The following is a 23,286-nucleotide window of genomic DNA, read 5'->3' on the forward strand; positions in this document are numbered from 1 at the left end:
ATAGGGTAGGTGTAGAGAAGATGTTTCCACTAGTGGGGGAGTGGAAAACTAGAGGCTATAAATATGACAGTCACTAATGAATGGAATGAAAAATTCAGGAGAACTTCTTTACCCAGAGAGTGATTAGAATGTGGAACTTGCTACCACATGGATTAGGTGAGGCAAACAGCATGGTAAATACCTTTAAGGGGAAGCGAGATAAGTACACGAAGGAGAAAGGAATAGAAGAATATGCAGATGGGTCAGATGAAGTAGGGTGGGAGGAGTCTCATGCAGGGGTTAAAAAACACTCTGCTGTTTCTGTGCTGTAAATTCAATGTAATCCTATGTAATTTTCTCATCTTCCTTTTTATCCCACATTCCTCACGCTAGACATAATTCCCAAATTGTATGAAATTGACCTTGAATGAATTGTCAACCAGTTGTCCCCTTCCACCTCACCTCCTCCCGGTGTTTTCCCTGACTGTCAAACACACAGGAGGGAGCCTGCATCCACTGCAAAGCCTCAATTCCAACATCCACACCAACACCACCACCACCCCCCACCCCATCCCAGCACCCTGACGTATAGTAAAAACTAATCCTTTCATTAACTTTAACTGTCATTACATATACGAGCCTTTCGTGAATGTTAGATCTCCTCCTTTGTCTAAACCTGATTAAACCATATCTTGCCTTTCGTACTCTGAACTCTCTCACAACCATGATCTATGCTCATCTTTATTGTGAATGATAATTAACTATTTCTAAGCTGCAGTATCCATATCACCATGTGATCTTTGTTTGAAACTGTAGCTCCTCAAATGATCTGTTTCCATGTGAACTCCTGCTGACCTTTTTGTTTTATTCATTCATGGGATGTGGGTGTTGCTGGCTAGGCCAGCATTTGTTGCCCATCCCTAATTGCTCTTGAGAAGGTGATGGTGGGCTGCCTTCTTGAACTGCTGCAGTCCATATGGGGTCGGGACACCCACAGTGCTGTTATGAAGGGAGTTCCAGGATTTTGACCCAGCGACAGTGAAGGAACAGCGATATAGTTCCAAGTCAGGATGGTGTGTGGCTTGAAGGGGAACTTACAGGTGGTCATGTTCCCAACCATTTGCTGCCCTTGTCCTTCTAGGTGGTAGAGGTCATGGGTTTGGAAGGTGCTGTCTAAGGAGCCTTGGTGCATTGCTGCAGTGCATCTTGTAGATGGTACGCACTGCTGCCACTGTGCATCGGTGGTGGAGGGAGTGAATGTTTGTGAATAGGGTGCCAAACAAGCGGACTGCTTTGTCCTGGATGGTGTTGAGCTTCTTGAGTGTTGTTGGTGCTGCACCCATTCAGGCACTCCTGACTTATGCCTTGTAGATGGTGGACAGGCTGTGTGGAGTTAGGAGGTGAGTTACTCACCCCAGGATTCCTAGCCTCTGATCTGCTGCTGTAGCCACGGTACTTATATGCCTACTCCAGTTCCGTGTCTGGTCAATGGTAACCCCCAGGATGTTGATAGTGGGGGATTCAGCGATGGTAATGCCATTGAATGTCAAGGGAAGATGGTTAGATTCTCTCTTGTTGGAGATGGTCATTGGCTGGCACTTGTGTGGCGCAAATGTTACTTGCCACTTATCAGCCAAGCCTGGATATTGTCCAGATCTTGCTGCATTTCTACACGGACTGCTTCAGTATCTGAGGAGTCGCAAATGGTGCTGAACATTGTACAATCATCAGCAAACATCCCAACTTCTGACCTTATGATTGAAGGAAGGTCATTGATGAAGCAGTTGAAGATGGTTGGGCCTAGGACACTACCCTGAGGAATTCCTGCAGTGATGTCCTGGAGCTCAGATGATTGACCTCCAACAACCACAACAATCTTCCTTTGTGCTAGGTATGACTCCAACGTGCTGAATGTAAGACTGCCTCTGTGACTTTCTCTACCAGGCCTGGATTCTGTATCCATGGCACTACTTTATCCATTACACTGCCATAGTTATATGATTCAGATTCCATCTAATCTTAGCATCCTAACTCATTCATAATTAGCTTTGGCCAGTCATGTGATTAGTTACAACAATGCAAGTTCCTTTGTTTTGTTTTGTATTCTTACTGAAGTAGTCTGTTCTGTGTATGCAGCAGAATTCAATTAATCTCTCTCGTTCTTTCTCTACTTCCACTGTTGCTCCCTATAATAACTGACCCATGATGACCTTTTACCTGCACCCACATATTATGTTACACACTATCCTGCAAGGGACCCTGCAGAAACACAAGATACCAGAACCAGCATGTTTGCAGTCTTTCATTTGACTTCTATTTGAACTCAACTAGCATTTACTTAACATGCTTATTTTGTGGCATTAGAGGGCACATTCTTAAACTTTAGCAGAACAGTAGTACATAGCATTTCAGATGGTATAATGTTCCTGTTGTTGTAAAATACTGATTTCTCTTACTTATCATGAGCAATACAATGGGAGATTTGTGAGTAATGTAATAAAAATGGAATTTGTGGGCATATTTTCTACCTGTCACATCATGTTACATCTCTGTGTCACATTTAATTATAGTCAAATTGATTCCAGACTAATTTCTTGCAGTTAAATAATACATTTAAGCATTCCTTTTATTATTTAAGGATGAGATAAAAAATACCAATCATTTGACTGTGTATAGAAATGCCCCCACCAACAGAAAATACCTGAGTAAGGAATCTCAAATGTATGTAACTTAGGACTTGAAAAAAATAACCTTCGCAATCATACTTTAAAAAAGTAAAGAAAGCCTGACATTTCTTCATCCTGAGCTCTGAATTGCAACTTGAAGACCAAAGTGAGAAGTTTTCTCACCAATTAAAGTCTACTTGACCTGAGGCTCTAGAAACTTACTATTATATGTTACGGCCTTAAAGGGATAATCCTACATTTTAGCAGCAGAATAATACTCATGTATTACACCTGTCACAAGAGTTTTTTTTGTTGAAAGCTGGGAATTCTGGGTATTTTTGAAAGCTAGGAAAAGGAATTTTCTGTGAACACTGAATGCTGATACTTGGTGTTTGAAGTGTACAGACAGCAATACCTGTTTCCAAGCAACCGGGAAGATTTATAACTGTCTTGTGACTTCACTGTTGAAAAAAAGTTTCGTTTCATTTTGGGATTAGAACCATAGAAAAATTGTGGCACAGAAGGAGGCCATTCAGTCTGTCGTGTCTGCGCCGTCCGAAAAATCCAACTGCCCAATCTAATCCCACCTTCCAGCAGCTGGTCCGTAGCCTTGCAGGTTACAGCACTTCAGGGGCATGTCGAGGTACCTTTTAAATGAGTTGAGGTTTCTGCCTCCAACACCATTCCTGGTAGTGAATTCCAGACACCCACCACCCTCTGGTTGAAAAGGTTTTTCTCATATTCCCTCTGATCCTTCTACCAATCACCTTAAATCTGTGCCCCCTATACCTCTCCGCCAGGGGAAACAGGTCCTTACTGTCTACTCTATCTAGGACCCTCATAATTTTGTATACCTCAATTATGTCACCCTCAGCCTCCTCTGTTCCAAGGAAAACAACCCTAGCCAATCCAATCTTTCCTCATTGCTGCTACTTTCAAGCCCAGGCAACATTCTTGTAAATCTCCACTGTACTCTCTCCAGAGCAATTATGTCCTTCCTGTAATGTGGTGACCAGAACTGGCAATACGCAATACTCCAGCTGTGGCCTAACCAGCATTTTATATAGTCCCAGCATTACATCCCTGCTTTTGTATTCTATACCTCAGCCAATAAAGGAAAGCATTCCATATGCCTTCTTCATCACTCTATCTACATGTCCTGCAACCTCCAGGGACCTGTGGACATGCACTGCAAGGTCTCTCACTTATACTACCCTTCTTAATATCCTCCCGTTTATGGTTCATTCACTCGATTTGTTTCCCCTCCCCAAATGCATTACCTCACACTTCTCCAGATTGAATTCCATTTGCCACTTTTCCATCCACTCAACCAAACCATTGATATAATTCTGGAGTCTACAGCTATCCTCTTTACGATCAACTACGTGACCAATTTTTGTGTCATCTGCAAATTTCCCAATCATGCCTCCCAAATTTAATTTCAAATCATTAATATATACCGCAAACAGCAAGGGTCCCAGCACTGAGCCCTGTGGAATGCCACTAGAAACCGCTTTCCATTCACAAAACCATCTGGCGACTGCTATAATAAAAGTAAAATACTGCAGATGCTGGAAATCTGAAATAAAAACAAGAAATGCTGGAAGTACTCAGCAGGTCTGGCAGTATCTGTGGCGAGTGAAGGAGAGTTAATGTTTCAGGTCAGTGACCCTTCATCAGAACTGACAAATATTAGAAATGTAACAGGTTTAAACAAATAAAGCGGAGATGAGGCAAGAGATGAGAAAAGACATAGGACAACGTCACAGAGAATAAATGACCAGGTCATGGAGCAAAGGCAAATGGTATGTTAATGGTGTGGTGAAAGACAAAGCATTAGTGCAGAGAGGGTGTTAATTGACAGAAAAATGAACAGCCTGGCCCCAAGCACAAACATGAAAAAAAAACAGTGGGTAGGCACAGTAGAAACAAACTAAAATAAAATAAACAAATAAAAAAGAAAAAATAACTAAAAATAAACATAAAAAGGAGGGCCTGTCATGCTCTGAAATTATTGAACTCAATGTTCAGTCCGGCAGGCTGTAGCGTGCCTAATCGGTAAATGAGATGCTGTTCCTCGAGCTTGCATTGATGTTCACTGGAATACTGCAGCAATCCCAGGACAGAGATGTCAGCATGAGAGCAGGGGGGTGTGTTGAAATGGCAAACAACTGGAAGTTCAGGGTTATGCTTTTGGACTGAGCGGAGGTGTTCCGCAGAGCAGTCACCCAATCTGCGTTTGGCCTCCCCAATGTAGGGGAGACCGCATTGTGCGCAGCGAATACAGTATACTAAATTGAAAGAAGTACAAGTAAATCGCTGCTTCACCTGAAAGGAGTGTTTGGGGCCTTGGATAATGAGGTGAGAGGAGGTAAATGGACAGGTATTACACCACCTGCGATTGCATGGGACGGTGCAGTAGGAAGGGGACACGGTGGTGGGGGCAATGGAGTGGACCAGGATGTCGCGGAGGGAATGATCCCTTCAAAATGCTGACAGAGGAGGGGAGGGGAAGAGAAGATGCGTTTGGTAATGGCATTACGCTGGACGTTGCTGAAATGGCGGAGGATGATCCTATGGATGTGGAGGCTGGTGGGGTGGAAAGTAAGGACAAGGGGAACCCTGTCGCGGTTCTGGGAGGGAGGAGAAGGGTTAAGGGTAGAAGTGTGGGAAATGGGCCAGACATGGTTGAGGGCCCTGTCAACCACAGTGGGGAGGAATCCTCGGTTGAGGAAAAAGGAAGACATATCAGAGGCGCTGTTGTGGAAGGTTGCATCATCAAAGCAGATACGTCGGAGACGGAGAAATTGGGAGAATGGAATGGAGTCCTCGCAAGAGGCAGGGTGTGAAGAAATGTAGTCAAGGTAACTGTGGGAGTCGGTGGGCTTATAATGAATATTAGTAGACAGCCTATCCCTGGAGATGGAGACAGAGAAGTCGAGGAAGGGAAAGAAAGTGTCAGGGATGGACCATGTAAAGGTGAGAGAAGGGTGGAAATTAGAAGCAAAGTTGATGAAGTTTTCCAGTTCGGGGTGGGAGTAGGAAACGGTGTCAATACAGTCATCAATGTACCGGAAAAAGCGTTGGGAAGGGGGCCTGAGTAGGACTGGAACAAGGAATGTTCGACATATCCCACAAAAGGACCCATGCGGGTAGAAGGAGGTGAGTGGAGGAGTCAAGCGGAAGAGGGTGGTGGTGGTAGAGGACCAGTTGGGCCTCTGTTCAAGGAAGAAGCGGAGAGCCCTCAAACTGTCCTGATGGAGGATGGAGGTGTAGACAGATCCATCGACTACTACCCTTTGTTTCCTGTCACTGAGCCAATTCGGATCCATCCTGCCACATTCCCCTGTATCCCATGGGCTTTCATTTTTCGGACCAATCTGCCATGTGAGACCTTGTCAGATGCCTTCCTAAAATCCATGTAGACCACATTCACTGCACTACCCTCATCAATCTTTCTTGTTACTTCCTCAAAAAACTCAATCATGCTAGTAAGATGCGACCTTCCCTTAACAAATCCATGCTGACTATCCCTGATTAATCCATGCCTTTCTATGTGGCAGTTTATCCTGTCCCTCAGAATTGATTCTAATAGTTTACCCACCACTGAGGTCAGACTGACCGGCCTGTAATTATTTAGCCTATCCCTCGCACCCTTTTTAAACAATGGCATAATGTTTGCAGGCCTCCAATCCTTTGGCACCTGGCCCGTATCCAATGAGGATTTGAAGATGATCCTCAGTGCATCCATTATTTCCTCCTTGGCTTCCTTTAACAACCTGGGATTCAATTCGTCCGGCCCTGGCGATTTATCCACTTTCAAGGATGTCAGACTCTCTTGTACTTCCTCTCTCATTATGCTAATCCTATCTAATATTTCACACCCCTCTTTTACTACAATGTCTGTATCATCCCGCTCCTTTGTGAAGACAGAGACAAAAAACTCATTAAGAACCCTGCCCGCATTTGCATCCACGCATAAGTTCCCTTGTACATCTCTGATAGGCCCTACCCTTTCCTTAGTTATCCTCTTGCTCTTAATGTACTTATAAAACATCTTTGGGTTTTCCTTGATTTTAACTGCCAATAATTTTTCATGCCCTCTCTTTGCTTTTCTAATTTCCTTTTTTACTTAACCACTTTCTAGACTCCTCTAGGCTTTCTAAAGTATTAAGTTTTTTGTAATCGTCATAAGCTTTCTTTTTCTGCTTTAACTTACCCTGTAAGCTGCTAGATAACCAGGGGGCTGTAGCTTTGGCCGTGCCGCCCTATATCTTTGTGGGGACATGCCTACACTGTGCTTATAGTATCTCACTTTTGAATGCCTCCCACTGCTTTGCCACTAATTTTCCTTCAAGTAGCTGTGTCCAGTCTACTTTCGGCTGATCACCTCTCAGTTTCGTAAAATCTGCCTTCCCCCAATTTCGAACTTTTACTTCTGTTTTATCTTTGTCCTTTTCCATGATTATTTTAAAACTATTATTGAGAGAAATCAGTGAACTCTACAAGGAGCATGCTTTGAAATCTTTGCTTTGCTCTGCCTGGAAAGACAAAGACCCAGAAAAGTGTTACCACTCTGCAAAAAAAGCCTTGCATCTCTTAGAAAGAAATTCTACATTTAAGGTGTGGTTTTGAGCTGCCTGAAGAGAGGGAAAGACCCAGGAAAAGAGGGATTGCTACACTCTGTGGAGGAAGACTGCTTTGGAGAGAGGAAACCTTGTGTTTCAGGTGTGGCAGATTACTATTGCCTCCAGACTCGGAAGAATCCCTGGCTCAAGAGTGATTCTGTTGCCTTTTGTCTTTTTGGGAGATACTGAAATCTCAAGAAAGCTTCTACTGTTAGACTGCTACTTCAAAAATCCAAGTAGACCTGTTGCTACACCCTTTTGCTACAAGATTTGTGTGATGCCTGTTGTAGACGAATTGCTTTGAATGCCTACCCATCACAGACTGTTCATTAATCTCGCCTGGAGAGACTTTTAGTGGCATCCGACTATTTGACTCTGGGACACCTCACCGATCTGGAAATAGCCTATCAGACTGTGACAACCAATTTTTTTTTGTTATTCTAAGAACATCCTTTTAAAATTTGTTAACTATTGGTTTTTGAATGTATGTGTATGTGCATGAGGGTTAGGAAGAATAAGAAGTTACATTTTTTAAATATATATATATATAGATTTATCCCATTGTTGATTTAAGATTTAGTTTATTAATAAATAGTTAATTTTTGTTGTTGTTTAAAGAAACCTGGTTTGGTATGCTTTATTCTCGGGAATAAATAAAGTGTTTAATTTGGCTATTTTTCGGTAGGTGAGAAACTTTACTAATATGCTGTGACCTGTGGAGTAATGGGACTGAATTAACAGTGCATTACTCCCCCCCCCCCCACCCTTGGTCATAACATACCATTTAACATACCTCTTCAATGTATTATTCAAGTTAACCATGAGCAATGTGCAATGCTAAGAGAAATCTGTTAGAACACATATATGTATAAGTTTAGAATCCATTGCACTTGATGGAGAAAAAATATTCTTGAAATACAGAAAGAAAGACCATTATTTCATGCTGGTCTCTTCTGACCCAGAGCCAGGAATTTAGAAGTTAATCTGCATACTTCCCTCACCAACAACAGTTAACGTTGGGATGTTGTTACTTACAGCAACTACACTTTGGGCTGGATTTTACAGACCCCCGACATCAAGTTTTGTGGCGGGGGGTGGGGGATGGGTGCCGGAAAATGCCTCTGGGAGAGAGCTGCCACGTACCCCGATGCCTGGAAGGCCCGGCCCGATATTTCCAGTGGCGGCGAGGCCTCGTGGTGGCCGCAATGCTGCTCGGTGATGGGACCGCAATGTAAATATGCAAAGAGGTACTTGCCATGCCGAATAATGCATCCCACTGCGATTGAGTGATCAGTTTTGAGTATTGAGCTGACTGATAAAAGCTGACAGAATATAGGCAGTGCTCGGAGGCTGTGAAGGTGAGCGGGGGAGTGTTGCGAAACAGGTCTTAACTCTGCATCCGCGAAGGGAGGTGGGTGGGGGAGGGTATTAAAGGGGTCTTAACTCTGCATTCGTGTATGGAGGCACTGCGACCCGCCCTCCATAAAGGAGGCCACTCTGCGCCTGTGAATGTTTGGGGGAGTGAAGGAACAATGGCAGTCCAGGACCACTTTGTGTGGGGTGGGGGTCACAAATGGTAGGCGGTTTAAGGTAATGTTGCTGGTGGGTCAGTCCAGCCAATTGCAACAATATGACTGTGGTCATGCTGCCCCACTCTTAGTGAAAGCTAAGAAGGGCAATACCATGCCACACCATATAGGTGATGCATGAATGCAGCTGAAGTACCAATACACATCATTCTTTGCCCTGTTCGGTGCCTTTGAAGTACTGAACGAATTGAGTTTAACTGCAATATTGAGATGGGGATGGTACACCCTGTCTTCATTGATCCATGTTCCATGAGGAGCCATATCCACCAGAGGCAGAACCAAGAGGTAGGTGAAGCCCACGTGGAAGCCCCTGGTCGTGAGCAGCAGCATCCCCAAAGGCGCATTCTGCCGTACAGAACACCGCACATCTACAGCCCCGCATGACATACTTGCAGATGTCTGAGCCCCAGTGTCAGAGGCGACTGTGAATGTTGAGAGAGGCACTGACACATCTCTGTGCACTGCTTTATGATAACCTGCAGCTGATGGGCTTCGGTGGACATCCTATGCCTGTGGCCCTCAAAGCGACAGCAGCTCTTAACTTCTATGCCTCTGCATCGTTTCAGAGTCCTACCAGTGACCTATGTGGTGACACAGTCAGCAGTACAGCACTGCATCAGGGAGGTCACCGATTCCTGTAGCGGAGGGCCATTGACTATGTCCGCTTCAGGACCGACCCTGAGAGTCAGGCCCAGAGGGCCATCGGATTTGGCTCCATTGCAGGATTCCCACAGGTGCAAGGGGTCATAGACTGCAATCATGTGGACACCAAGGCTCCCACCAGGCGACCAGCTGCATATGTAAGCCATAAGGGCCACGCGCTCAACATACAGCTAGAATGTGATCCCCGGAAGCGCTTCATGCAAGTGTGTGCCCGCTTTCCAGGCAACTGCCATGACGCCTTCACTCTGTGCTAATCCCAGGTGCCGCTGCTGTTCATTGCACTGGCTCAGATCAAGGGGTGAATCCTTGGAGACAAGGCCTACCCCTTGCAAACATGACTCCTGACGCTGGTGAGAAACCCCACCAGTGATGCAGAGGAGAGAAATAACGCCTGTCACAGCACGACACGAGCATGCTGAAGATGCACTTCCACTGCCTGGATAGATTGGGTGGGGTCCTGCAGTACGCACTGGAAAGGGTTTCTCGTATAGTTGTTGTATGCTGTGCTCTGCAAAGCTTTGCATTAAATAGGGGGGAAGCCTTGCAGGATGAGGAGAGACGTGAGCAGGACTCCTGCTCGGATGATGATGGCGCAGAGGGCTCGCAGCAGGAAAGGTGCATGGGAGGATGGAGAGCATCCAGGCAGTGCATGCAGAGCGAGCAGCAAACAAGGGATGCATGACAACGCCTTATTGCTCAGCTTTTCTCCAATCACTGAGGTGCACCATATGCTCTACACACCACACACCACCCTCGTTCAAGTGTAGTGCAGCTGTAACATCTTTGTCTTCACCATTACTGGCAGCAGCTGACTGAGCCATTGTCCATGTGACTGCATCTGTGGGGAGGCACATGAGCAATGCTGGCATGGCAATGATGTTATTCCATACATTGGCAGTTCTGTCAGGCCAATGATGTAATGGGAGGAGATATGATGGAACATGCTGGCACACGTCATTCACACAGTGAACACGATGCACATGTTAGTGAAGAACATTTAGTGAGAACAATTAATACATAGCCGTGTCACCTGTGAAAACCCATTTGTGTCATGGTGGCTTTTTGAAACATTTGTGGGTGCTCCTTTGCTGAGCAACCTGTGTGCTAGCAGCTTGACTGGAGGCAGGCTGCTGATCAGGATGCCCTTTGGCTTTGGATGACTTCAGCAGTTGTCCTCTGGGCGCCTGAGGCCTCGAGGGTCCTGGCTGCCTGGGGGCCTCCTGCGCCAGTGCAGGGCTCTCCTCAGACGTTGTGATTGTTGGAGCTGGACTCAGCCTCAGCTAGCTGTTTGATAGTGTGTGTGGTGCTCTCCCCAGCTTGTGACCCAGACTCTAAAGCCAAAGGGATTCCCACCAAAGTGCGTGTATCTGCACTGGTGGAAGATGCGGGAGTGTCATGGGACATTGCGTTCTCTGAGGTTGTCTCTTCCTCAGAGGTGCGGGAAGTCTCCAGGGCTTGCAGTGCTGAATCAGAGCATCACCCTGCAAGATATAATGTGGAGCACAGTTTTACTTTTTATGGTGCACCTGTCACGATTATGATAGCATTGTCTCCAACAATAAAATGTTCTAATTAATCATAGTGTTTGTCAAATGGCTGTATGTTCACCCAGGACCCCAAGATCCATGTCCACAACACCACATCCTCCCTGGCTGCCAGCTAGCTCCAGGGCATTGTGGGCCCTCTTAACCTGGAGGAGTAAGGAGGCAAATATTAAGCATTGCCAAACAACAACACGACGCATGTCACAAGTGCGGTGCTGGGCCCAAAGGTGGGGAAGGCTCAGTCTGCAGTACTGACTGAGCCTGTCTTGTAGGTGTCATGCTCTGAGTAGCAAACAAGGGTAAGTTCTTTCATACATGCAACCATTCATGTAGTATAATTCCTCCCTGCCCGACCTCCCTGTCTTTGGCATGGCAGTGACATCCATGTGCCACTCTGTGTGGGGACACCCAGGTCAAGCAGAGCCATGCAACAAATTGTCACTTACCTTTGCCGAGCACAGGAAATCGTTCATCCTCTTGCGGCACTGGACCCAGTCCCAGCAGATGGCCCCCATGGCAACTTACCTCTTCTGCTATCTCCATCCAGGCTCGCTTGGTCAGGCAGGAGGGCCTCTTCTTACCATCGTTGGGGAAAAGAACCTCCCACCTTGCCCGTGCCGCTTGAAGGAGAGTGAGCAGGGAGGCATCGCTGAACTGTAAGGCCACCCTTCCTCGCCCCTCTGCCATCTCCTGTGCCTTCCAGGGGTATTGGTTTCCAGATGCGGCTGAACAAATTCTGTGCTAGCTGGTCAGCTCCTGCAGCAATGTTTTAAGAGATTTTGAATGACTGCAGGGCTGGCTGCCATTTAAATATGGTGCCAACACCTCTGACTTGTCAGCTGATGCCATTCACAGTGATGTACAGCCCGCCCACTCCAGGTCATTGCAGGGGTGGTGCGACCCGGGCATACTACTCAGCCGCTACGCTTAGGATCGAGGCAACTTCCTGATGTCATTTTTTTCGCCTCGATGGCGAGCTTATAAATTTCAGCCCTTTGTATCTTGAAGCAACAGGCCATCTTAAACATAGATGAACATTAACTGCTAAATTATATATATTTGCGACTACATAGAAGAATGCTCCTGTTATTATTGAAGTGTGTTATCTGACTTTTTACGAGTAATGCAACAGATCTGCGAGTTAATCAATAAAAATGAAAATCACAATCATATGTTGAAATATTACACAGACATTTTTCCCATCAAAACATTATAAACATCTAATCTTCATTTTGTTTTGGTAGCAATTCATAAAAATCAAATAGTTCTAAGTCAATCAAGTGCTAAACTAGGGTGGAAAAGTGGCAGATTTTTGAAAAGAAATGCTTTTTTCCCCACTTCATTCCATTGCATATATACACAGTAGAATTATCATTAATGTCTTAAGCACTTTTCTCCTTAAGCTTACATTATGTTCCTTTCTGCTTTTTCCATATTTTGCCCAATTCACTTTTGTTTCTTGAACCCTCAGCTTTTTTAAATATTAAATTTACTCTGAAAAGTAATTTAAACAGTAGTTTTATATTTCCACATAATTAATTTGAACATTTGAGTTTCCTGCCCATGTCCATAAGCAATATAAATTTCAGAATGCTGCCCAAACTAATAGCAATGGACATTGATATGTTTTTGTTTAGAATTTGCTTCTACCAACATTAGTCATAGCTGTTTCAAGCCATGCACAATATTTATGAAAGAACTTTCATTATCTTTGTCTTTCATGCTTAACACTGATTATATTCATTTTGATAAGAACCATGCACATCTATATAAGACTGCTTTTAGATTTTGATTGGAATGAATCTCTCACACCATCCATCAATATCTATGGTTACTTGTCTTTCTCAGAGCTGTTCTGCAAGTCCCTTGTCCAGCCAGGATGTTTCAGTACAGATTCTTAAAGCATTATGGGAGAAGACACAGCTGAAAGGAACACACAGCTTTGAAACAGCAATGATTCAGACAATTCATTATAAGAAGGTGAATATTGGTGTTTTACAATATACAATGATTTAAAAGAATATGTAATAGTTATATATTTTTATATTTAAATGTGATTATATTGTGTGAAATTTTGTTAATTCTGTGTGCTTTGTGATATGTTATTCAGCAGCTCTAATGTTACAACATTGGACTCTTGGTCGAAGACACTCGGCCATCCCCTTTCTCTATCATCAGCCTTTAAATTCCAATTTTAAAACATATAATGTTATTTACATGATTGCATATTTATAAACCAGGAATTTCTTTGGGGGTTCTATCACTTGGTTGCCATAGCTTTTGCAGGATTTCTGCCAATTTTTCACCTACTATAGCAGCTGATTGGACAATCCCCAGTAGGAAATTCCCAGCAATATTCTTTAAGAAACATGAATTTCTATAACAAAAACTACCTCATAAAGTATTCAAATTTTCATCAATTACCCTGTTTCCAAGTTTTTATATGGTTACCTAAAATCCCAAAAATTTCTCAGAAAAGAATGTTTTAATTGAATTTAACACCACATGATTGACCTGGACAGAGGCCAGTCAGCTAAAAACACATCATTCATATTATTCTTCCAGCTAGGTCTAAATCACTTTGAAAAGTAAATCAAAATCCTCAAGTGTTATCAATCACAGGTATTGTTTAATTGTAAGGTAAAAATTGAGTCATTCTTTAAACAGAAGGAGTGGTTGTCAAATTTATAAAATATGAAAACTTTAGTGAAATAAAACTCATTCAATGATTCAATCTCCAGTTTGTTTTGAAACCTTTCGAAATAGGCAACAGTAAAGCAATGCTTACAATAAACTCTTTTCGGGGGGAAGAAATTGATCTGCATTTTGCCAGCTTTTTGGGAGTAAAAAGAGTGTATTATATGCCAGATCCTGGACGTGAGGAGATGGAAGTGATATGCATTGGCAGCATGGCTGTCGTTACATTGGCTCCTGGTTGCTCCCTAAAAGCAGCGTTGGTCCAATTTAAATCTGCAATGTGGGGACCTCTGGCTGTTATGGAACCCACCTGCCAAACTGAGCAAAAGCCCACCAGTGTTGGCACTGTGGATGCTCTGACAAGTCTACAACAGTGTAAGAGGCCACTAGAGGCTGCAGAAGAAACACAAAGGTAAGGTTTTAAAATCTATTGAATGTAGAGCCTGGAGCTGGAGAAGATCTCTTTCTCAATCCATATCGAAACTGTGGGCTGTTGCCAGCCGACAGCCACCACCCTGTCAGTTTGTAACCACCCCCCCCTCCGCCACCCCCCACCACCCTAGACGTCCCACAGGTCCTCATCGGGCCCCCATCTGACTGATGTTGCTCCTGTTTGTGACCAGTGAACTGCCTCTTTGGTCAGGATGAGTAGCTACTGTATGCGGGTCACCTTCTGAAGACACAAGAGGACAAATATCACGTGATTGGCCTATCCATCAGTTTAGACGTGGCAGTTGTTGCAATTGTTAGGTTTGCAACCGAAAGCGAGCATAAACAAACCTTCAGGCAGTCCACTCTAAAGCTGGGAATCCGACATACTGGTAAAACTGCATATGCTCAGATTGCACAGGTGTATTAATAATAACCTTTAAGAGTTCTAAATGAAAAAAGAAAATATCCAAACCATGCTTTTGGGGATTATTTTCTACCAGGGTTCCCTTCCTTATCCTCTGTACCTTTGGTGGGGGCGCCACAAAATCCTGGAAAAGAAAGCAAAACAGCATTTTCCTTGGATTTTTGCTGCTCTTCCATTGATTACAACAACCGAGCAGGAAAACCCCTGGATGTTCACCAACTAGGTTTTTAAGACATGTTGAGGCCTTGGACTAAAACCTTTATTCAAGGTATTAAAGACAAATGGAATTCAGTGACTAAATGTAATCATGTTATTATCAAAAAATGATGTTTCCTTTTGTTTAAAACTATATTTTTGGACAGTTATAAGTTTCAGTGGCAAAGAAAAGGAAAAACAATTTTCAAATACCATATTGAATAATTTGATTGGTAGATTTCCTGACTGGTTGTTTCTTTTCGTAAGGCTTTTGAAGCTTGTCATTGGCTGTTCATATTATTTTTGATTTATAGGTTCATTACCTCTCCGGTCCTGATTTGCTGCTGGTTTACCTTCAGTCAATGGATAAAAAAGTGCAATAAAAAAATGTGACAATCCAGGAAGTAAGGCCAACTAGAAGTGCAAACAAAATGAAATACTTATATTAAAGATATATAAATTTCTTTATTCCAGTCATGTCCTTTAGCACTGCTTGTGAATAAAAGCAAAGAGTTTAGGACCAAGCGCTGAAACACCTCCTCCCATGCTTGTCTCCTTTCCTGGGCACACTTTCAGGGCCACGCTGCTGAGCCCTGTCATCTGTCTGACCTGTTTGTCATTGGGCCTGAAGCTTTTGCCCACACATCTAACCCTGGTTGTGTACCTAGCTTTGTTGTCAAAGTACTGGGTTCTTCTCATTGACTGGTCTATATGGTAAATTTGAATTATGAACATACGAATATATGAATTAGGAGCAGGAGTAGGCCACTCAGCCCTTCAAGCCTGCTCCGCCATTCAATAAGTTCATGGCTGATCTGATTACTCCACATTTCCAACTACCCACGATAACCTTCCACCCCTTTGTTAGGTATAAATTTCAATCTTTCCTCCTTCCCCAGACATAATCTCGCCTCGTTCTCTGTTCCCATCTCCCTTCCTGGCTTGTATGTCTATCAGTCTGCCTGCTTCACTCACTCACTCCTTTTTTGTTGATTTCAGCTAGACAGGTCACAGAAAAGGAACAAACCGACTCAGCTTTATAATTAATAAATCCAGCTGTTGCCTAGCTGGCAGTTTCTAAGGAGTAGAATATTCATACAAATCCTTGGTTTCACAATCTAGGACGTCACTTGTGCAACCATCAATGTACAGAGTCTGCTTTATTTGTCTTAGTCATCATTAACCTCCCAGCGGTATTGAGAATAAGCAAGGCGATTTGTGTCTTATGCTTCAGCAACTGACTCACTTGAGATAAGATAAACAAAGACGTCTGATTTTCTTAAACTTGAGCTGGCCATGATTCTTAACATATGAAGATATGCAATACTTTTCAATGCTTGTAAGACAAAGACACTGATTATTAGCTGAATTAGAGATACTGCAGGAATCCATCCCATAATTCTGCCCTGAAGGCATGTTGTGGAGAACAGCAGATTTTCAGACTACTAAATAATCTTCTGTGAATCTTGCACATAGACACAGTAATTCATCCACCCTGGCTAGCATTCAATAGCCCATCGCTCACCAATGCATTCCCTAACAATTTATAATATCTTTGATCGGTATGGAATGTGTTTTTCATAGTGTGTTTAACACCCCACTACATTTTTTTAATTACAGTTATTCCTTTATTGCTGAAATATTATTGATTGCATCAAATGTAAAAAACAAACAGCTACAGTTGAGCATAAGATCATAAGAAATAGGAGCAGGAGGAGACTATATGGCCCCTTGAATTCAATATGATAATGGCTGATCTTCTACATCAACTCCACTTGCCCACCTAATCCCCATATCCTTTGATCCCCCAATGTCCATAGATAGATCATTAGCAGGGAAAATGCGAGAATCTGTTACTTTGGATGTGGTAACAGGGCATTTATGATTTGGAAGAGTCAACACAATTTTATTAAAGGGAAATCATGTTTGACAAATCTATTGGAGTTTTTTGAGGGTGCAAGTGACAGGGTAGACTGGGGAGCATCCAGTGGATGTAGTATTTTCGGATTTTCAGAAGGCATTCAATACGGTGCCAGATGAAAGGTTGTTAGACAAGATTACAGCTCATAAGATTTGGGGTAATATATTAGCACGGATTGAGGATTAGTTAACAGACAGAAAACAGGAATGAACGGGTCATTTTTTGGGATGACCAACTCAAAATTTAATTTGATCTTATTATGATCATTCTTCCCCAGAGAAGCCTTTACTATAAGATTACTAATTAACTGTGTCTCATTGCACATAGTTAGATCAAAAATAGTCTATTCCTAGTTGGTTCCTCAACAAATTCTTCTGGAGAAGTGTCTCAAATGCATTCCAAGCTACTTTTGCCAATTTGGTATGCCAATCTTTATGAAGATTAAAGAGCACCACAATTATTGCATTACAGACGTGTTGTCGAAGCTTTTTGTTTTGCACTCATCAGGACAAACCACAAGAATAACCAATGTAAGGGAAAACAACAATTTATACTGCATGAGAAGAAAGAGCTGATTGGTTGGCAAGTGAACTCTGATTGGTAGAGGTGTTGCCATGGAGAATGCATGGTGACTGACAATTAACTGCCAAGCTTTGTTTGAAATTTAAACCAGGCAGCTTGACTCTGGTTAAGGCATTGCCCTGAGGAATGAACCAGCGAATGGCTGTCACTTATTTTGTTCAGCTGAAACAGGTGCAGTGTTTGTACATATTCCTTCTGTCTGCAAAGAACAGAGTCCAGTGTATTAATATATGTAACTTCCAGTACTCGCAAATGCGCCACACTGCGAGCCCTCCTGACAATCTTAAATTGGTTGTCAGTGTAATTCTTAGCACACTGTGGATTATTTAGCAAATGTTATCCAATCGCATAATCACATGTAATGTTGGACACTGTTTTGAGTTTTGCAAGCACGGGCTGGTTGGGTACAGCCTGTGCCTTGCCCATTGCAGACAACAGAAGAGACATGTTGTTTCATATGATCTGCCAGTCTTTGGGACGTACGGCCTAAATACCTAGCATCACACTGGCATTGAAATTCATATATCACATTGCTCATTTGTGTGATAGGCAGGACGTCTTTTTGGCTCAAGGGCAGCATTCTGTTAGTGGCGAACACCACACGTGTTGCTACTGCATAGTAGCAGCATGAAACAGCTAGTTTTACCTGTTGCTCAAATTTTTGGGATACATTACCCTTCCAGAGTAATTTGAGGTAGACTGGGCACTTTTCTGGGCCGAAAAAGATGGCCTTAGGCCCATTCATAAGTTTGCACAATATACAGCGAGAAATGATCTGATCAGGGTAGCCATTGTCACGCAGGACGTCTTTGATTAGCCCCATTTCAGCTTGCATGGTGAGCAAATGGCTCAGGCCCTATGTACAAGGACGGAGATCCCGGCACCGGAAACCTCACCTCTGGCATATCGGAAGATCGTGCCGGTGTGGGGGGTGGAAACCCCCCCACCTTTTCGGCCTGACTCTGGGAGCCCCGCCACTTCCACAATATCCCAACCAAAGTCACTGCAGTGCTGAGGCATCCCAATGTAACTCAGTGTTCGGCATGCTTTTGCACGAGGTGGAGTGCAATGCACCCCTTTAATGAGCGCTTTGCCCTCTATAATCATTACCTCCACCATAAGTGCCCATTTTGCCATGGCCAACTTCCTCCTGGTCCACAATCCTGGCTACCTCCATCACTCGATCCTCCATTGCATCTCTCCTCTCCCTCATGGCCTCCAGCATGACCGATGGCTGTCCGAAAAATTAGGGATTGCCCTGCCCCAGGTTGCAGGCCTCGGGCTATCCTGAGACATTGTGGAAAACAAAAATCCAGCCCAAAGCTCATTGAGAATCTTCTCTATCCTGTTTCAGTGGTGAAACGGCAGCCACAGTTATGGCTACCGTGGTGCGTTTAAATTGGGCCTGCACTTCAGTTAGCCTGCCTCCGTTCCCACTCCCACAGCCTCTATTTGGTCACCAAACTTGTCTCCACATCAATTAAAGGATCACCCCTGTGAAAATCATGACTTAATTCTGATTCCCCATGGGCAAGTTCAGGACCCGGAAACAGTTCCGACTTCCACTTGCTGCCCTTGACGCGGAAATCCAGCCCTTTAACACCCCACCAGAATCAAACCCGCCTGTTTTTTATGTTAAAATTCAGCCCTTTAAGTTTGCATCCAGTAAGTCCATACATATAACAAAATAGGAGTCTTTCTTTATATGAAACAAATCAAATAAATTGCAGATAACAATAAGTATTTTATTTGCATAATTTTTGCTTAATTTTAAAAACTGCAAGAGTTTGGGCAACCTATATTCAAATATCTGTGACATTGCTTCAACCGATTGCAGGGCTTTAATCATTTTTATTGGTTTTGAAGCCTGACAGTATTCAAAAAGCATTAAGTAACACAGCCCTAATTCACCCCAAAAAACATTTTTCCAGTGAACAATTAACAAAATGAATTGCATTGTGGACATAACCTTCAAACTTACTGTAGAGGGCTACATGCAGACATGAGATAAAACATTGGCAGATTTTTGTTTTGCCTGTGTTATCTTAATACTTTTAACATTGTCTTTGTGCTAAAATGGGTCCTTTCTTCCTAAAAGGTGGTGATTGTATAAAATAAATTGCTTTTTAAGTACAAGGTAACTTTTGAGTCCTATTGATTTTGCAACATGCTTTTCCAACATTTGGCTATGTTATTGAATCTGTGCCAGAACACAGAACATTTCCAGATGATATTCAGTAAATGCTTACATTGGATTACATCAGTATTATCTCCAGGGGTTCTTTACCAGCCAACTCCTTAATATCAAATGCCAACAGGTTTCCCAGTGCAGGAAACTGATTTTTTTTTAAATCATGAATAACTAAACAGTTGAGACATTTCATGGCATACTTATACTGTTATGCATAAAAGTTTTCAAAACTCCGTAATAGCACAAAAATAAATTCATGTCAACCATGTATTTTTTAATATTCTTTGCATACTTGTAGTTTACAAAGGCATTGAACAGTTTTTGAGACGAGGGTTTATACATGTTCTCCGCATTGAAACTCCACAACTCCCCTATTAGGATCAAATAATTCAGTTAGAAATTATACTTGTGGATCCATGTGAATTAATCAGATAATTAAGATGATGTTTCAGAAAAAAGTAGTTTCAAGTTTATCTGGTGAACAAATTCCTCCACTTCTGAGTTGTTGCAAATGAGTTATTGTTAAGGCAAATGACAGTCACTGCTAGTGCAACGTGGTGTAGCCGATACCTGCTGCTAGTGCCAAAGTTACCTCCCTGTGCCACATACATTAATGGCAAAAAAATCTATTAAATGCCTTCATCGTCCCAATCAGTGGCTGTAGCCACTAAAACAACTGTAGAGAATAGAAGAACAGGATGGATTAAGACTTCTACTCCTATCAAGAAAATGCATTTTAGTAACTGCATTATCTGTACTTGTCAATAATATTTGCTCAACAGATTGCATAACAATTAAAGCCTGCTGATTTTGTGCAAGGGAGAAAACACAGCAGCCTTGATTTTCTGATATTGGTGCAGGTTAGACTTCATGGTTAGTGGCAATTTTAGACAACCTGAAATGTAAGTGGAGGGTTTCCATGCAATTTTCCAAGATTAGCTTGTGCTTTGCTTCAAGTTCATATTTAGACAGGTGGAAGGAGCATGCTAGTGGTGAGAGCAGAAAAGTTCAGGTGAGTAATAGTTACATGGAAGGGAACAAGTACATGGGAGTTTCAGAATCAATGGGGCAAAATTTTGAATGTTGTTAGCTCAGAAGGGGCTCATCCTACACGCAGCCTTTGTCAAAGCTGAAAGGAGAGAGGGCTTTCTAATAACAGGCAGGAATGAAGTGAAAGGAAACCTATAGTACTTGCATAAATCAGCAGGCTAATGACAGAACAGCCCAGCACCCAGTTCCATGATAAATGGCTACTCAAGTGTAAGTGATAGTTTAAGGAATAGTTGCAAGTAGAATTGCCATATGTGTCGCTCCATGGCATGATCCTCATAAATCAGCATTGCGGCATGTCTGCAAGGAGATGGAACCATGTTTTACTAATCACCACAGTCACTAGGTGTGCCTTCTGTATGCTGCAGGTGACCTTGCATCAAATGACAGAGTTCTGCATCTGGCAGGTCATGTGAAGACAGTTTTCCACAATTGTTGCAAGTAGTTACACCTGATAAAATGGTTGGTGAGATATTAACATATGTGGCCAAATCAGGCTATCTTGAATGTTAATCCACCCTAGTATGCCTTTTTTCATGCAATGTCACTGAAGGACTGTTATGCGGTAATTGGGGTGTTTCTAAGTAAGCGTCCAAAAGTACGGTTGGTCTGGCATTCACATTTCTTGCTGCCATTAGCTCTGCTGTCCCAACCTTCTTTGAGATGTGAAAATTCTGCATGCAGTAATTATCTGTTCACTTGTATCTACAGATGTGAGTAGGCAGGTAAGCACAGAGCAATTGTGCAGCCTGATAACCTTCATTGGTCCTCCTCCTCCTCCTCTTCTAAATACCTCCATTGCGAAATCTATTTGTACCAGTATTGGTACTGCGGGGGGGGGGAGAATGATTGGCACAAAGGGTTATTGGAAGTACAATGCCAGCAGGAAAGCAAGAAACATAGTTATGAAATGTTTCCCAGAAACTACACTGTGATGGAAACTGGGCAGAGGTCTGGCAGAACAGAACACCCAGACATTTCTGTTGTCAGCTGACCAATTTACACTGATAGTACAAGTAGCCAGGAGTAGAAAACCCAGATTAATGTTTTAATTCTGTTTCTGCAACAAGAAGCATGGTAGGAATGCAGAAGAATCTTGGTAACATCAAGAAAACTACCAAGGCAAGTGATTGCAATGGAATCTCTATAATTGCACTTCAGGTTTTATTCAGGCAATAGTCTTAGAATTCTGTTGTTGCAGCCACAGCTTGTTTGCCTGAATATAAATTAAGTGACACTGGCATTTCAAAGACATACTGTATATTGAGATGGAACAAATCAGCAAAGGTCAGTTCAGCTTTGCATTTCTGGCTGACATACAACTCTAAGTGGCAAAAGGAAACTATATGGGCTGTTGCAAAATAGTTCTAAGTAGGATATATGAAAAATATAACTTATGTGCCATAATAATGCATCTTTGTGCTCTTGCTGTCATTCTGCTTGTTGTAGACCAAAGTTGTACACAGTTGTACAGCAAAGACAGGAACTAATGATGACTTTTCCTTGTGAAACCACTGTAGTTCTGAACACAGCATATGTTTATTGAGCCTGCAATCCTCAATTAAATTAGCCCTGTCAAGCAGTAAGGTCTGCAACCACAAAGGTGTATGATTTTGTGCACAAATGGTATCATAAGAGGATGGTAGGCTGGCCTCCTTTCTACATCAATTGTGCCTTGATCACAATTTCCACAGGTTTTTTCCACCTATGTGCTTTTTACAGGTATATGTAGCACCCACTAACACAAGAGGCTGGGACACCCACACATGATCAGTCATTGCAGTCAGTTTCACAGAGTACTTCTCATAGTGCTAGGAGCACCACCGCCTAACATTTTCAGTAAGAACATGCTTTACTGAATGATGGTGGAACACCACAAGATCATGGCTAGACCCAAAGCAATTTGTAGGGAGGACAGCGGACTCTTTACAGAGATTTAAGCCACTTGCCACTCCTGTGCTTAGGGTTGGAGATCTGTATGTAGATCCCTTAGACTGCAGGATACTGGAACATGTGAGCCCAAAAGGGTCACTCAGCTCCATGGAGCACAGTTTAAATGCAAATGTTGGTGTAAAGCAGAAGTGTAGGTATCGTTTAATGTAGGCCAACTGGCTAGAAGCACGAAGGAGTGGGTTTCCCAAAATCATGTTGACGTTGTGAATGTCACACTCACAATCCCTGGGGGTATAACTACAATGTGTTCAAGCATAACGCTTGCATATACTGTCCTGCACACATTGGGCTGGATTTTATTCTCAGCCCGATGTTGGGTTTCATGGTGGAGGGGGCAGGAGAATCAGAGCAGCAGCAGCTGCCATGGAACCTGATGTTGAAATTGCTGGGCCCGATCTTCCATTCAACGGGGAAGCTCCACGGCGGCCCCTCTGCCATTCTGCAATGGAGCCCTAGTTACAATATTTAATATACCTCTCTGCATACATTATCATGTCATCTGCCACGATCTTTCCATCCATTCCTGACCTTCAGAATGATGTGCAGCACTCGTACGCCTTTGCTTTTCCGCCCAAAAGGAGCTGGCACCACAGAGGAGGGGAAGGAGTCACGGCTGCATTTTGAGTTGGGGGGAGGGGAAAGCGAACAAATACATTCAGCGTATACATGGGAGAAGGGGTCAACTCTGCATTCAATGTATACATGGGGGGGGGAGAAGGGGTCAACTCTGCAGTCTGTGTATACGTCGGGAGAAGGGATCAACTCTGCATTC

At 43.1% G+C, this 23,286-nt stretch overlaps 1 protein-coding gene across 5 annotated transcripts in view; it reads left to right on the forward strand.

Moving 5' to 3' along the window:
* The window catches only part of veph1 (ventricular zone expressed PH domain-containing 1), a 261,339-nt gene that overhangs the window by 204,240 nt on the left and 33,813 nt on the right, over window positions 1-23,286 (forward strand). For 4 of the 5 annotated variants that reach the window (XM_068042199.1, XM_068042200.1, XM_068042201.1 and 1 more), the window contains one exon: window positions 12,918-13,049. In XM_068042199.1, coding sequence (XP_067898300.1) covers window positions 12,918-13,049 — 132 coding nt within the window. Of the gene's footprint in view, window positions 1-12,917; window positions 13,050-15,131; window positions 15,287-23,286 lie in introns of those variants that run through there. The other variant, XM_068042203.1, reaches the window with a different exon arrangement.

The sequence above is a fragment of the Heterodontus francisci genome, chromosome 11, assembly GCF_036365525.1.
Source record: "Heterodontus francisci isolate sHetFra1 chromosome 11, sHetFra1.hap1, whole genome shotgun sequence".
Classification (NCBI taxonomy): Eukaryota; Metazoa; Chordata; class Chondrichthyes; order Heterodontiformes; family Heterodontidae; genus Heterodontus; species Heterodontus francisci.